The sequence below is a fragment of the Taurulus bubalis genome (genome assembly GCF_910589615.1).
Source record: "Taurulus bubalis genome assembly, chromosome: 14".
NCBI lineage: Eukaryota > Metazoa > Chordata > Actinopteri > Perciformes > Cottidae > Taurulus > Taurulus bubalis.
In genome coordinates, this window is record NC_136602.1 from 7,856,646 (window position 1) to 7,874,006 (window position 17,361).

The following is a 17,361-nucleotide window of genomic DNA, read 5'->3' on the forward strand; positions in this document are numbered from 1 at the left end:
AACACACAAATAATTGGATTTGGTCCCAAGAAACTTTCACTTTTTATGTATCATTCACTTGTCTTTTAAGTTCATCTTTGTGCGTGTGTGCGTGTGTGTGCATGTTTTGTTTTGGTCTCTGTGTGGAAGTGTATTAGCCTTTTCACTGCCTGGGGGCTCGTTTCCTGCTGCAGCTGTTGGCTAGTTCCTCTGACATCTGGACTGAAGAGAGACAGACAAGCAGGCAGACAGTCAGAACAGAACAGAGGCTACAGTGGCGCTTTTCATTTCAACATGATCTCTGAGATCTCAGTCAAGATTTGTAGAGATCGCTCTGCTGTTTGTGCCCTCTTGGCCTGGACTCGGCTGTTCTGCATCTGCAGTATTTATTTAAAGCTCTGTCCATGTTGGTGTCTCTCTCTCTCTCTCTCTTTCTCTCTCTCTCTCTCTCTCTCTATCTCTCTCTCTCTCTCTCTCTATCTCTCTCTCTCTCATTGTTTGAACTTGTATTCTGCTTGGACAGAACAAGCAGCTGCAGCAAATATATATCTGGCTTCTGGAGGTCTGGTTATTGTTATGTGTTCTAACAGGACAACAAATCATCAAGGAACTCCTCGTATGAAAGCGCTGTGAAACATTTCAGTCTGTATGCAGTTTCAGCTCCCATAAAGCACGGCTAGCCATGTTTCACTGGTTGCTATGGCAGCGTTTGGGGTATTCAGATACCTGTAGAACAAAACATATCTTATGACTGGATCCTCTCTTGTGCTGCTGTTATTATCAGTCTAAATATATAAAAGCATGGACCTAAATGATAAAGCCCCCAACAGACACACCGCTAGCGTTGTGAGAATATATATAACTTTTCATTTGTGTATGCATGCATGTTTTTTATTGCGTTTAATCAATTCATGTTTAATCAATTAATTAATTTTGCATTTAATCAATTCATGTTTTAATTTTTTGCAATGCGGTTGGGCACTGAATCATTTTGGTCCAGACTGGAATATCTCACCAACTGTCTGATAGATTGTCCTGAAATTGTATTTCAACATTCATGGTCCTCAGAGGCTGAAACCCACTGAGTTTGATGAACCCTCGGCTTTTACTCTGGCACCACCAGCTGGTCAAAGGTTTCGCTATTCCAGTCAATATCTCGACATCTTTTCGATGGATTACCGAGAAATTTGGTGCAGACATTCAAGATGAATTGTAAACACTTTGGTGATCATCTGATCATCTAATGGCATTTTTACTTCAGAACAACTACAGGACTAATGATACGCCCATCTTCCTGAGCTGTGCTTTGTGTTTGTGCTTAAACACATAACACTCTAAGGCTCCAAGACTCCATAAGACTCACCTGCATGCTACCAGCTGGGGGAGGGGCCGTGTTCCATTATAGCGTATAAAGGTAGATCTAATGCAACACAGTGATAGAGCAGCCATTTTGCATGGACATTTTATTGTGTGTCACCTTAGTTCGCTATGAACAGGTACATTTGATTTGGTTTGTGTAAAGTGGGAGTTACTCCTAAATGACCTACATATTTTCGTGAAGATTTACTTTTTGTAAACGACTTCTCTACACTGACCTCCCTGACGGTGCAGTTTAGCCCCACATGGTTTACTTTCTTGTTTGTGCACTTCTTTTGATGGATGTATTAATTAACAAATAAACTAACACGCAAAACAAAGATGGTGAACATGTTGAACATTATACCTGCTAAACATCAGCACGTGAGCATCATTGTGAGCATGAAATGTATGGTGTTTATACAAAATAGAATTAATTGAAAAAAGATGTCAGACTGTGGTGGGCTGCTCAGTCATAAAGAAGCCTGAAATCAGTTCCTCAAATAGCTGCATTGAAATAAACTGAATCAAATGCAACAGTGCATTGTGGTGTGGGAATCAAGGCCAAATGTGCTGCTTCTTTATAGTCTCAAACGCAGCAGTTTGTTTTTGCGAATGGAACAAATTAGATTTTGTTTTAAATGTATGAAGATAATACAAAAACAAAATTAGTTGGAAGGGAAAAGCCCCTAAATGTACAGCAGGGGTGTTTATCTGTGACAGGACGTCTGGCCAGATGTAGAGTCCCCTCACCACTCAATTCCACCCCCGCCACACGCACACACACACACGCACACACACACGCATGCACACGCACGCACACACACGCACACACACTCTCTCAGCTCAGTGACGGAGGATGGCCGGCTGGCTGTTGGCTTGGAGGCGCCATTAACCAATTTAGCTTCCAGATGTCCATCATACAGCCACAGCCAAAGCTGCAGAGCTCTCTATGAGCTTCACACACACGGGTGCGAACACCCCAGCCCCTCTCCACCCCCCACCACCACCACCACACACACACACACCGCCGAGCTGTGATGTGCTGATGCCGGGACACAAACAGATACGTATAGAATGGCTTAGACTTCAGATGTACAAAAGACGCACTCACTTTAACACATCACACAGAGCAGAGCCGACTGCAGTACTCTCCATGTGTGTGCGTGTGTATTTGTGAGTGTGAAATTTGATTGACAAGTACAGATCTTGATAAAACTGAGACTCGCTTTTTGATCATTTCTAAAATGATCCTCCACCGTCTGGAGATAAGCAAGTTAAATACACAGTTGTTTCTCCTGATGTCTAGTTCCCCATGAGACATAATGAACACACAAACACACATGCATAAGGATGAGTGCTCTCATACACACATGCATGTCTGGAAAGGCAAGCATGCACCCAAAACGCACATGTAAACTGGAGCATGCACTTACACATATTCACTTTCCTCAAATGGACAGATGCTGCACCTCTAGAGGCACAGAGACCCAGCAGCTGTTCCCCAGCCAGTCAGATGGGCTACCATTGGGACTTCATGAATATTTTACACTCAGTCAAAATGGCTGAATTCCAGACTCCTTCAACTACAGTCACACTGGTCCAGATGATCAGATCGTTAAACTATATGGACCAACATCCTCCCACCTTCAGCTGGAGAAAAAAAAACGTTGCTAGAATATTTCTTGGATGTTCTGACATAGACAAAAACTTTGTGTTGAGTGTCTGACAGGAGTTAACTTCGGGGACATTGTGTTTGAAGTTTGAGTGTATTGTGTATTGTGTTCCTTAGTGTTTTTAAGCCAGCACATTCTTCACTTTAAGATTAAATCTCTCTCGATGAAACACACAGTTTGTGTGAAAAATGCAAAATCTATAGCTGAGAACTGTGAAGGCGTTGCTTGGCCTTCTTTGTGAACGCTGTGGCATGCTGTTTGTGAGCAGGTCAGGTCGTTCCTGGGAGTACACGTTGTAGATGACCTGACTTGACCCACGACCGCCACAGCTCTCACCAAGAAGTACCAGCAGCGTATTCACTTCCTGCAAAGATGGAAGCAGGTGACCCCCCCTGCTTTTCTATTGCACAATAGCAACATCGTGTACATTTATCTATTGCCTTTATTATCTGTGATTACTCGATTTTTATATACCTGTCTCTTCTACGCTATTTTTTTGTAAATTCTTTAAGTGGCACGTTCTGTATATACAATATGTTGCTTCCATGTATATGTGTGTGCACTATGGTTGCGACAATAATTCATTTTGAATCTTGAAAATCTGAGAAACAGTTTGTTGTCTTAGGTTTGACATTTGACTCATTAAATCGGAATGTGACACCGCAACTTTTAGGGAAGCATAAAAGTCAGAGAAACCTTGCCCTCCATGAGAATGTATCTGTCATTCCCATTGATGAAACCAAAATGAGACTGTGTGTTGCTTTGTGTCATTACAACCTAAGCATCTCCACATTATAACTATACTATAAATATATAATATGTTTGATTTCTGTTTTCTCACCTCTTCCAAGCTTCTTCATCTTCATCTTACTCACAGCGGCTGCTTAGTCCAGGTGTAATCAGGGTGTTTGGATCTATAATTTGATGTCTGTGATGCAGAGAGGAAAGAGAGAAGCCAACTGTATATTACACATTGCTTCAATCTTTCTATCTCTCTGTGTCTGCCTCGGAGGATGGATTGATCTCATCGCCCCAGAGCTGAGAGTCAAACATCTGTCTGCCTCCCTCCCCTCCCTCTGCCTCTTCCTCTGTCAGCCAGCCAGTGTCTCCCAGATCGTCTCCCCTCTTGCGTGCTTCTATTACGGGCATGATGAGGGCAGCTGTGGGACATGCTGTGGAGGATTGGGAGACTCTTGGATGGATGGATAGACGGTCTCAGTTTCCCTCAAACCACCAGGACAAAACTGGAGAATTTGGCCAACCACAAACCAGACCACATTCCTGAAAAAGTCCTAATTATAGATTTCACCTCTTCTTATTTCAGAGTCTTGTATCAAAAGTGTTCCTCTAATTTAACAAACAAACTGTCTTTATGTTCTGTGCTCAAATAAGTGACAGTCAAGCTATAAAAACTGGATATTTAGCTCTTATTCATTCAGAGAAACTTACAAATGAGCTTAATCTCAATCGTCAAATTGTCCAGTATGTTAAAGGCCAGGTGGAACAATATTACTGTGTCCATAGAAAGACATATATATGACGTGCATGGAAAGAGACTGTATTTAAAATGTCTAATTAAATGTGTTTTCAATAAATAAACCCTGCATAAAGCACTCTGAGACACCATTTATGCTGCATATTGTACTGAGAAAAAAAAGGCTCATCATCAAAATCCCTTTTGCTTTCAAACAGCTGTCTGTGTTAAACACCTTTGAATATAAAAAGCCGTTGACAAGTAAAATATAATTAATTCTGGCAAGGCAAGGCAGAGTCTGTGAAGCGTATACAGTCGTAATGTCTCTGGGATGGCCAGAGGTTTTCTCTGAATCACTTCTTCTGCCAGATTCGTAAAAATGCTTTTTCTTTGCTTCAGACAAAGAAATAAACCTGCACTCAGGACTTTCTGCTTCAGGGGGACTGAATAAAAAGATGAATATTAGTGTCACGCACTTTTCTATGAAAAAGGCATCAGGAATACAGTGAAGAGTCACGACAAAACAAAGAAATTGTGGCACAAAAGGCAGCGGCTGCAAATTAGTTTTTCTTAACTTTCATTTATATGATTACACATAATGTTTTTTTTCTGTTTCGGAGTATCGTTTGATTAAATAACTAGATTAGATAACATAACTACTGTTTAATGTTTTCATTGGATGTATTATTCATTTTCCTCTATGTGTGTGCTTTGGCAGCATATCTTTTAATCAAAATGGCATGCCAACGAAGCTCAGTGAACTGAATTGAATAGAGAGGGAATTAGAGTGTAAAAGATGGGATCTACAGCGACCTCCAGAGGTGGGAAGTAGAAGGAAATTTAAATAAAATTAGTGTGTTTACACTGAAACATCACACAAACAACCCGGCTCTATGTAACTTTCCGAAATGTGTGCTTAATAATTATTAATTAAAGGACACAAACGTTTAATACAACCGTTTGAGGATCTGAGGAAGGTCTGAGACTATTTGTGGATGTGTGCATTTAAAATTTCTCTTACTTTTTAGTCGAAAAAAGAGAACTAAACCTTCACCGTCGAACGTGCAAATACAAGCTCTGCTTTGCAAATCGGTCTTTTTATGGTGTTTTTTTCTGTCTGCCTTCTGCTTTGTCTTTAGTTTTCAGTATAGGGAGGATAAAATAGGAGTATAGATAATTTCAAACATCAGGCTGGCTGTGCTCACTCACACACAGACACACACACACACAAGGCTATATTCTGGCATCTCTCTGTGGCAAAACAATATGTGGACTAGAGAGGGGAACACAAGAGCGGTGGAAGAAAACGTTTAGAAAATTGCAGTGGAATCTCTTGAGGCATTCACACATACAGACACATACATACACGATTTCAATGCATTCAAGGCTATCTGAGGAGCATCTTTCTCTTTACACTATCTACTTTACATAGGAGCTACAAAAGAGGCAGCGAGGTGAGTCTTCCATGCACATCTTCTTGCAAGCAGATAAAACATCACTCTAAAAGGAAGTTTGATGTTTAATGAAACCTACAATTACCACAAGACTGGTTGGACTACTTTACATGCATTACTTAAATTAGCTAATATTTTTGAAAGTCTGTCTCTAAATCCAATTTTCTGTCGTCCTTATGTTACACGTTGCCGAGTTGTATTTGCCTGCAAGAACAAGGGGCTTATTGTAATGCTCTGGTAACGTGGATCCCCACATTGATAGACACATAACAGGGTCATCATTCATTTGCATTTTGAACAAGTATTTCAGCTATGACACCGGATCGTGTGAATCATTACCACACAGGGCTGCAGTTCATCCAGCCATCTATTAGTAACGCCAATTAGTTTACTGGGACAGGTTTAGGGGATGCAGACTCACTCAGGCAACTAGAGCTGCCCAAACTTTTTCATGTCAAGGCTCCCATGACAGACGTTTGATTAAGGTTTTTGTCTCAGTGACCCACATTTTAAATGGAGTTTAAAAAAAAATGTTTGATATGATTTTACAGCAGCAGAGTGAAACCTCGGATCAGTAATACATTTTAAAGTGTCATAAACATGCATTTGGTGAATGACCAGATTTATTTCCAATATAAGCTGGTTACAACACAATTAACTCGTTGTTCATTGTGTTTCTGGGAACTCTTTTAAGTCCCTTGGGTGCACCTTGGTTAGAGCACTTGAAAGTCCCATTTTTCACAATGGTGAGACAGGTTCCCTGGACATGGAGAAACACAGGATCCTACATTTGCTTTCCTCTTCTCTTGGAAGTCATGTAGGAAGCGTACAAGTTGTATGTCTCCGGCTCTGCAGCACTTCCCGCTGCCATTCTTCATAACACAGGTATTAAAAATCAGGCAGATATATGAGAAAAATACAATCTCACATAAGGCTGTATATAAACTGCAAGGTCCCATGTTGAAGGCCACTGCAGTGATAAACAAGAATAGATCCAGATCCAGTCAAGTGTTGCAACAACCTGTTCATTCAGGTTGGTTTATTGTAAACTGAAACTTACAGGTTAAACAGGCCTTGCCACACAAAGCAGTGACATTTATTCAGCAGGGCACGGGACGTTTTAGTCACGCTGTACTCATCAGAGTGTTAGTTGAAGACATCTATTTGAAGATTAATTTGAGGGATTTTAAAGATGTTTCTGTGAAATCACTTTTAATATGAAAAAAATCAAATGAACACATCGCTGCCTCTATTTTCACAAAACGAACCTGCCATATGCAGCTTTATTTTCCACATCATCCACAGTCTTTGTCGCTGAGGGTTTTTTCCTTCCATAGAGCTGAGACTGACAATCTGACAGCACATCACTGAAGGCAGCCATGCATGTAAACTGTAATAAATGCTTAAGGTGTTAAACAGAGACTATCATGACAGTGAGAAAAAAGGAGGTTATTCACAGCATATCTATAGTGTTTTCTAATGCAACTTCATGCCATTTAAAGTCAATTACCATAAATGGCGTAGAAAAACTATTATTGTACAGGAGGGCTGTGTCAAACAATTATTTAATTATAGATTAATCTGTAGATAATTGTTCCAATCAATTAATTAATCGCTTAGTCAATAAAATGTAAATGCCCATTACTCAAGCTCAAATTTAGCTCTTCAAAACATTTACAATGTTCAGTTTAAATGACATAAAAAAGAGAAGAGAAACAAATCACATTTAGAAGTTGGCAACAGAGAATGGTTATACATCTTTGCTTGATAAATACAATATGATTAACCGATTATCGAATTTGTTGTTATGGTCAGTGATAGACTAATCAGTTATTTGACTCATTTTGTCAGTACTGCAAACGAGAAGGGAAAGAAGTACTAATACAGCAATGTAAAAAGACTCCACTACATAAAATTATGTGTTCAATATTTCTCTTAACATGAAGTGGCATTACTTAAGGCTACAGTACTTCAGTAGCAGTAGTAGTATAGTTACTTTCCACCACTGCAAACAATTGCTAACCATGTTTTTTTTGTTTGTTTTTTAAGCTCTGGAAGTGGTGCACCTGTTATGTGTCTGTGATTAACACCAAATATATATTTGTTTGCAGTACATCGCCCAACTAAAAGCTGTTATTATTTTTGACAAAGCAATGCATTAACATTAACGGGATTTTTTTCTTCCCCTCCTTCAAGGTGGTGCACCTGCTCACATCAGCTCCGCCTCCACCAACACCCCCCTCCCCACACACGCACACACACACACACACACACACACACACACACACACACACACACACACACCCTCCTGCTCCGACTTGACTACAGTACCCAGGCCGCACCGCGCCGCTCTCCACTCTCTCGCTCTCCGCTGCGCCAGTCCGCCTCACTAACTCGCAGAACCAGTTGGTTTGGCCCAGCTTCTTCTTCTTCTTCTTTTTCTTCTTCTTCCCTGCCTTCTCACTGTGCGCGCTGCTGCTGCTGCTGTTGCCTGGTGTCAACCTACGCCGACGAGAGAAGAAGACATATCCCTCCCTCTCCTCTGTGCGAGGGCCGCTTCCAATTTGCCTTCACTTGCCTCCTCGCCGGCACCATTGGCTTCCGCGCCGTGCCAGTCAACTCGCCTCCTTTTTTCCCAGCCCCGAGTTGAGCAGCAACAGCTCGGAAACATCTGGCCGCCGCAGAGCGCTAGACTCCCCGTCCCTCCGCCTGCTCTCCTCGGCAGCCTGTTATGGAAATTAGTCCAAAGTCGATCTAGTTTTGTCTCCGGAGGAAGAAAAAAAAGAAGAAGGAAGGAGGATTTGACGGAGGAAGCGGCGGAGACGTTGGACCGTGTTGTCTGTAAGTGCTGCCTCTTAACACCGGAGTCCGATTAAAGGAGGCTCAGGAGAGCGAGGGTGGGTTACGGAGGGGGGGGAAAAGTAGCTAAACCTTCCTTAGCATTACTGTGTTGTCTCCGCACACTAATAGTTGCCATGTTGTCTCTCCCTCCTCGGTGTTTTAGTGGCTGTTGTCATAGCACCGGGGCCTTCGAAACAACTGTAAATAGCGCAACATTGTAGCCTCTTGGCTTTACTTTTGTTAGCCACGGTCGGGCTGTAGCTAGCTGCCTGGGTCAGTGTGTCTCCGCGCGTGTGTGTCTGTCTGTGTGTGTTACGTCTTCTGCTCACAAATGTGCTGTTGTTATAGTTTGTTCGGCAACAGTCTCGCATCACTTTGACTAATTTCCTCGACGGACACGAAGCTCTACGAACAGTCGCAGCCGCGGTTGGCTTTTAAGTGAGCTGCTTTAAATGAAGTTAAACGCGTGCGTTGGTGTGATTTATAACAAACTTATTGATCGCATTGTAGATGTAGTGTGTGTGTGTGTGTGTGTGTGTGTGTGTGTGTGTGTGTGTGTGTGTGTGTGTGTGTGTGTGTGTGTGTGTGTGTGTGTGTGTGTCAAGATGTTGACTGCAGCGCTGTCACGATATTTGAAATGTGTCGAAGTCAAACAGAAGTCGAAATAGTGCGTCGGTTGCGTGCGGCGACACATTCATTTCTAACACTGTAATTATAGATGCTAGCTGAAACTCCAGTGGTGAAGTTAATTAAAGTTCATGTCGTGGGATGTGATGTCTGAAGACTTTGATAGCAGAGCCGAATGTTCACATGAGCTTATTACAAATTGTAGAAGTTGGAGTCGACCAAATGTTTACACCGATAATAACCTGTTTTGCCTCTTTTGTTTGTTTGTTACTGAACTGTTGATTTATTGGTGAGTTTGAAAGAAAAGTTCACTTGTATTATCCAGAAGTGTTAATGTAATTCCATACGCTATGTGTTGCTCATCACGACGCATTATACAACAAATAAACATAATATTATTTAGCATGACATACTTTTTTTTTTTTAAATCTTGTGACATCAATAATGCAATAAAGTGCCACTGGTATGCTAAATTAGTCTTTTACACTTTATAAAATGATTTATTTTGAGATTCGGGCACTACATTATATTAAAAAGAAAATGAGTCTTTTGGCTGTAAAATTCACTCGCTCCTTATATGCACAATTTCTCTAAAGCGAAAGTGAAATAAGGCCGTTGTAATAAGTTTCTCCCCGGTTTATTACATGCTTGTATAGCCTTTGTTTGGGATTTGCACCCATTAGATTATTTCTTTATGGCATGTTCTCATTGTTTCCTCATTTCATTTTTGTTCCTGTCACTTGTCCGAAAGGTCCGAGCAGGGGGTGTGTGTGGGGGGGATGGATGAATGAGTGAATGAATGAATGAATACAAGACGAGGCAGCGGCGCTGAACCGTAAAGAAGTGGAAAACAATATCAGCTGCGTGCGTCTGTCAGTTTCAAATGTGCTGTGTTGGACTTTGTTTATGGTTATTGGACGGAGACAGAGGCATGTAGAGGAAGACAGATGTATTTAAAAATGAGGAAAACGTTTTTAAATGTGTTTACTCCAAACCTCTGTATATGAACCATTCACTTTCCTATTGTCTTGTTAGTTTTGGTAGGAGTGGGCAGTGTGGTTGCATGATTTGATGAGTGAGAACTCTTTTCTGTTTTCCCAAAAAAACAGCACTACATTTGGTCAACCCGTGTTTTTTTTGTTTTTTTTTCTCCAAGAGAGAGGGAAAAAGGGGGAGAAAGAGAGACAAAGTTGCGTGGTGTTGGTGTTGGTAGAATGAAAGAGGAGTCTGGTGGCAGGAGTGTAGAGGAGGCAGCATATGGCTGTAGAAAGAGCACAGCTGGAGGTAGCATCTCCATCTGAGGATGATGTCAGAGCAGCTGACAGGCTGCCATCCACCCCACCACCTCCTCCTCCATCCCTCCACCGCCTCCACCCCTCCCTAGTCCTTTATTGTGAGTCTCAGCGGCAGCCTGGGAGAGTTAGTGCACTGTGTGTGTGTGTGTGCGCACGCTGTGTATGTATGTGTGTGTGTTTGTGGCTGCCGATCAGCGCCAGTTAGAAGGAGGAGGAGGAGGAGGAGGAGGAGGGAGGTGGTATCTCGTTCCCCCTCCAACATCTCCTCCACTTTGCATCTGTCCCTCGCAGTTTGAACAGCGTGTTTTTTTTTTGCCTGCCTCCCTCTTCTTCTTCTTCTTCTTCTTCTTCTTCCTCTTCTTCTTCTTCTTCTCTCCTCTTCTACCCACTCATTGATTCAGAGAGCGCAAGCAACGGAGAGAAAGAGAAAGCGAGAGAGAAAGAGATACACAGCCATTCCCAGCCAGAGAGCCCAGCTATTCTGCTACAGTGGAGTTAATCAAGTTGATGCATACTGCTGCAGGTATCGTCTTGTGTGCGTGTGTTTGTGTGTTTGTGTGTGTGTGAGACGCAAAGTGAACAGAGTAGGAGAGTCCGGGATAGTGGAGTAGTTATTCTGTTTTGTTGTGGGGATCTCCGGTGTGTCAAACCAGTGTGAGTGCTGTGTGAAGCTGCTGGTGAGTAGTGAACTTGTGTTGGTGCTGCCGGTCTGAGGCGTAATTGCAGTCCGGGAGGCTCTCTGCTGTGTTTTAAGTTTGTAGTCTTGAGAGATGCATTTAAAACTCAGAGATTGTATTTTGTTTGCTATTTGTGGTGCACAGCTTTTTGTTCAGACGCTCGTTAATTGATAGCAAAGTTACAACTGAGAAAACCTTATTTTAATTAGAATTATTAGTTCTTGTTTTTCCCAAGTTAATTTATTACTGTGGTAAAAAAAAAGTGAAATAATAATTAAAATGCATGCTTCTTTTGACATTTTAATAAAAAAAAAAAGATCTTGTAATTTTTTAGATTTGTGTAATGTATGCAAAGAAACATCACCAATTTTGTTTGTTGATAAAATATATTTTTTCAAAACTTTAAGCAGAAAATAAAATTAGCTGCTAGTTAATTCTAATAATTGTATCTTTTTTCTTTCAGTTAAATCTAACTGTAAAATTACTTGAAAGCATGTGCGCTGTCTTTTTTCCCCTACTGTCGGCTGGAGTAGAGGAGACTAATTTAGAAGTTGCAGATTTGAGCTGCCTGAATTGGCTAGACAGCTGTAATCGCACTCCCTCCTAGTCTTAATCTCTTTATCTGGCTAGCAGCTGCCATATGGCCCCCGTCAGCTGGATCAGATGTGGGTAAGCCTCCCTCCCCGGCCATCCCAGCCTCTCTCACCCTCTCCCTCCCTGCCCCTCTGTGTGTCTCTGTCAGACCCCTGCCTGAGCTAACTGGCCGGGCCGGGCGACGGGCTGCTGCCCTCCTGAGCCTCCGCTGGCGGCTCCCTCCCCACCGCCGCCACCACCGTCTTTATTTTTAGCCATCTTTAAGGATTAGGATTGATGCTGTGACGAGCAGGGCACTTACAGTGATTGTATTGTAAATCTTCTCTTCTGGGTGGTGGTGGGTGGGGGGGTCGAGGAAGAGGGCAGTTTCTACTATGGGGCGGATGTGCAGGGTTTTTCTTGTAAGATTCAGATGGGAAGGAGTGTGTGAGTGACGGATGTGAGGAGGTGGCGGTCGGAGGGGTTTGTTCGGACAGAGGGGTGGGGGCGATGGGGGTGGAGGTTGGAGGTGGTACACCCTTGTCCCCCGTAAGCCCCCTCATTTAAAGCAGTCTGAATGAGCCGGAGGGCGAGCACACACACATATACGCGACACACGCACAGTCTCACACACACAGTGACATTCTTGGTTTAGCTTCATTCAAATGAGGTGATTTAGCTGCTTTGGTTAACACAGTGCAGAGCGGGACCGATGTATTTTCTCAGGCAGGACAAATTGACTTGGTTAACAGGTGGGGCTTAATGATTTTACAGATTCCAGTCTCGTTATCGCCTTCTGTCAAAACAGATTTAGTTTTTAATATATTTGATCAACTAGATACATTTTACCAACTCTTTTTTTAAGGACAATTGAGGAGCATTGCTGCAAGTTTTCATTCCCCCCCTCCTCCCCCCTTTGTCTTACACCTAAAGCCGGTGCTGGCAGGTTAAACGGGGGACAAGCTGTTTTGTTTTCAATTGGCCAGTTTTCCTGCTCGACTTAGCCTGTGGAGGTGGTTGGTAGGTAGGCTGGTACTAAGTGTGTGTGTGTGTGTGTGTGTGTGTGTGTGTGTGTGTGTGTGTGTGTGTGTGTGTGTGTGTGTGTGTGTGTGTGTGTGTGTGTGTGTGTGTACATGAGGACAGTGTGTGCAGCTGAAAGCCGGTTACCTAAAAGGGCTGTGCCAGGCCAGGCCAAAGTGGGTTAATAAAAATAACCAGCGTAGGAGCAGCGACAATCCAGGAGTGCAGGCAGAGGAGTTAGAGAGAAACAGAGAGAATGGAGAGAACGGAGAGACGTAGAGTAGAATAATCTGTCGCTGCTGGTTTACCTGACTTTAAGTCTGTCTGTGGGTAAAAACTGAATTAGTGATTGTTCTTTAATTACTGTTATTCTTTTTAATTGTAATTATCATCAGAATTTCCCCCGTTTCTTTTTATTTATTGTAGAAGTAAATAACTATAGAAATACCATCACCCTTTGGCATCGTTGTACAAATTAACTCTGTGCGTGGTGTTTTAAAAACCGTGGCTGTGCATAGATTATTATTTAGTATACATAAAATATATAAACACATTTTAAATATACTACGTATATTTGCGTTTTCCTCCGTATTTTAATTATTTCTTACTGACATATCTTTTCCTGATGTGTTTCTTTTCGCTCGTTTGTCACTTGTGAATGTGTTTTCGTCGTTTGTCTCTTCTTTCTTGCATCTCTGTTGTTGTTTTACATTTTTTCTTTTGCATTGTTAAAACCAAAACCTAAATGGTGATAAGAGTATCCTGAATTTTATCTTTTCACATAATTCATTTAAAAATTATAGTAAGTTTGTCGCTTTGCTTTTATTTTTTTCATCGTCTTTGAATTTAAATGATCTTTTGTAGGTTTTTAGTTTTGGTGGTTTACATTTTGTGGTTTTGTGTTTATCTTCACTGTACAAACAAAACACTGAAAATTAACAAATATTTGATGTCAAAGAGAACTGAATTAAAATGTTGCGTAACTTATTTGAAAGCCTACATTAGGTGTACATGTCATGTCTGACATCACAGGTTTATATCAGATGTATCTAACTTCTGCCTCTGTGTCTGTGTAGGTTATGAGGACGGCAAGATGGAGTTCCCAGACCACAGCAGACATTTACTCCAGTGTCTGAGCGAGCAGCGGCATCAGGGCTTCCTGTGTGACTCCACGGTGCTGGTGGGCGATGCCCAGTTTCGGGCCCACCGGGCTGTACTGGCCTCCTGCAGCATGTACTTTCACCTCTTCTACAAGGACCAGCTGGACAAGAGAGACGTGGTGTACCTCAACAACGACATTGTCACAGCCCCGGCCTTTTCCCTGCTCCTGGAGTTCATGTATGAGGGCAAGCTGCAGTTCCAGGACCTTCCCGTAGAGGATGTGCTGGCAGCGGCCAGCTACTTGCACATGTATGACATTGTCAAGGTGTGTAAGAAACGCTTGAAGCAGAAGTCCACGACAGAGGCAGACAGCACGCGCAGAGAAGAGGACGGTGGGTCAAGCTGCTCCGATAAGGCAGACAGCCTATCAGATGGTTCCATAGGCCGGCCTGCTACTGCAGACCTACTGCACAGTGATGAAGATGACGAGGGGAAGGCCCAGAGAGGACCGCTGTGGCTGAGGCTGCTGCCTGCAGACAGAGTAGCCACGGCTAGAACCAGCCCAGGGCATGCAGAGGCAGAGATGCAGGGTGAGGAATGTCCAGGCGAGGGAGAAAAGCTGCTCTCCCCGGCCGGCAGCCCCACCAGCTCCACTGGATCCCTCTCACAGAGGTCCCATCGCTCCGTGAGCTCTCGTGGAGGGCAGAGAAGCAGGAGGGTGTCGAATGATGCTAGTGACTGCGTCCTTGACCTGTCGGTCAAGCCAATTGCCGGTAGCAACCACAGTAACCACCACAGTTACCCCCACCAGTCCTATTTCAGCGGAGCAGCTATACCAGACCGCCTCCAAAACCCATTAGCTGTGAGGGTGAAGGTGGAGAGGGGTTTGGCTCCAGGTGAGGATGAGGGACTGGGAGGTGGGGACTATGACATGGAGCACAGCGGCATCACCAAGGCGGTTCCCATTGTCAACGGGGGCCTGACCCACCACGGGGTCGGAGGGCCTCTGTCGGCCCAGCGGAGGCTCGGCCTGGAAGCGCACCTGTCCGCTCTGCGAGAGGCCTCTCTGGCCTCGGAGCTGGAGCGGGACGTAAAGCCTTTGGACACAGCAGACAACAAGGACATACTGAGGGGAGAAAATGAGCTCGCCCAGGCCGAGGTGGCCAGCATGGATAGTTCCCTATTGCCCTACGTCTCCAACATGCTGTCAGCTCAACACACCCAGATCTTCATGTGCCCGCTGTGTAACAAGGTATTCCCCTCCCCGCACATCCTCCAGCTTCACCTCAGCTCCCACTTCAGGGAGCAGGAGGGCATCCGCTCCAAGCCCGCCGGAGACGTCAACGTGCCCACCTGCACCATCTGCAGTAAGACCTTCTCCTGCATGTACACACTGAAGCGCCACGAGCGGACACACTCCGGTGAGAAACCATACACCTGCACCACCTGCGGCAAGAGCTTCCAATACTCACACAACCTCAGCCGCCACGCAGTGGTGCACACGCGGGAGAAGCCGCACGCTTGCAAATGGTGCGAACGGCGCTTTACGCAGTCCGGGGACCTTTACCGACACATACGCAAGTTCCATTGCGAACTGGTCAACTCGCTGTCAGTGAAGAGTGAACCACTGCCGCTGCCCAATGTCAGGGATTGGGCGATTGAGGACAGCTCCCAGGAACTGTGGAAGTAGAAACAGACTGCTGTGTTTGATGAAGGGAAAGAGAGCGTAGAGTGAAAGGAGGGCAGTGAGGCATGGAGAGGTGAAAAGGAGGTGGCAAAGTTTGATATTTGGGGTTCAAGTGAGTCATGTTCTTGTGTGTCGCAAAATCTCATTCAATTGCACTTTAATAGCACATGAAAATGTTACTACTGAGTTTTTTTTTGTTGTTGTTGCTGTTTGGGGTAATTTTATTGTATTCTATTTTATTCTGAACTCTTTTTTTTATTTGGCATAAGTTCTGTTTGGTGGTTTATATTGCGTCGAAAGGACATGGGTCCCAGTGAGAATGTCTCGCCTTCTTGAAGAGGTTTCACTCTTGTTTGTGTTTCATCTCAGACACACAACACTCCGGCGCTGGCCAGCGTCTCGGTCCCAGTTCCACAGACAGCAAACACCACTGCAGGAGTTCAGGTCAACACACTGAAGAGAAAAAGCATTACAATACACTAAACGGGTACTGTGATCACCTCGCACACACAGTTTGAAGAAGTGTGTGTGTGCGTGATACTGCACTACTCTGGCAAAAATTTCACCTGACGTGCGTGAGTGTGTATGAGTGTGTTTTTTGTGTATTAATTTTATTTTATACTGGCATAGAGGTGTCGTTGGCGAAGCGCTCCCCGCTTCACTTGTTAAGCTCTTGGTGTTGTGTGTTCAGGGTAAAGCTGACTGACGGACTTACTGATGGCACTCATGCAATGCACAGCCTCCTTTTTTCACTTCCAATCAATTTGAAGTATTTTCTAAAAATGAAAAGACCTTTACAAATTATTATAATTATTATTATTGTTATTAATAGATTTTTTTCTTAAATCTAGCTGGCAGTCTTTAAAACATCTCTTGTTGAAAAAGTATTTAATTTAAGGTTGTTGTATATTGTTCTGCTATAGTTTTAGAACTTAAATCCGTTTAATTATTTTTATTTTTTTTAAATTAATGATTATTATTTTTATTTTTTAAATTACTTTTTTGTAATGGGACCTGCTGTTGTTGCATGATGTCCAAACCTGTATATTTTAAAATAAAAATGTGAATTTGCTGTATTACTGTACACATTGTAATTGATCAAATATTTGACAACAGGCTTTTCTTTTCATTTCTTTGTGAATACTACTCCAGGGTGCGGTCTGTTGAAAAACTGAATATTATTCTCACAACTATGGGAAAAAATGCATGAACATTTGTTTTTGTCTTAAACCTTTTAAGTTGTGGTTTTGCATCGGGGGTGGGGGAGGGTGGAGATGTTTGAACATAACACTTTTGACAGTGAAAAGTTTTTTTCTACTCGTAGATCTGTCGCTGGGCTCCTAGAAGAATGTTACCGAATGTGTTTCCGTCGGATGTTGAAGCGATACGATGAAGCATTTTAAGCCTGTGTGTATATGCACTGATCTCTCTGCTGTGTGTGTTTGTGCGTGTGTTTATGAGCGTGTGGCTTGGTTATTACCAGTCAATTTAACCTACTGAAGATCTACGTCCACCCAGCACTTCCTCCTCCTGCTCCTCCTCAGGCGTTCTATTTCTCCACTGCTGTGTGTTTGCTTTCCACCTCTCATGTCTCCGTCCTC

General features: G+C 43.2%; 1 protein-coding gene across 2 annotated transcripts; it reads left to right on the forward strand.

Annotated features, from left to right (window-relative positions):
* Positions 1-10,876: 10,876 nt before the first annotated feature.
* zbtb18 (zinc finger and BTB domain containing 18) lies at positions 10,877-15,763 on the forward strand (the record flags this gene model as incomplete). Of its 2 annotated transcripts, none has more annotated exons than XM_079229888.1 (2): positions 10,877-11,225; positions 14,049-15,763. In XM_079229888.1, 2 exons carry the CDS (start codon positions 11,210-11,212, stop codon positions 15,761-15,763), a joined length of 1,731 nt encoding a protein of 576 aa, XP_079086014.1. The 2 variants fall into 2 exon arrangements, with proteins under 2 accessions (XP_079086014.1, XP_079086013.1); XM_079229887.1 differs by lacking the exon at positions 10,877-11,225 and adding an exon at positions 12,665-12,704.
* Positions 15,764-17,361: the final 1,598 nt, after the last annotated feature.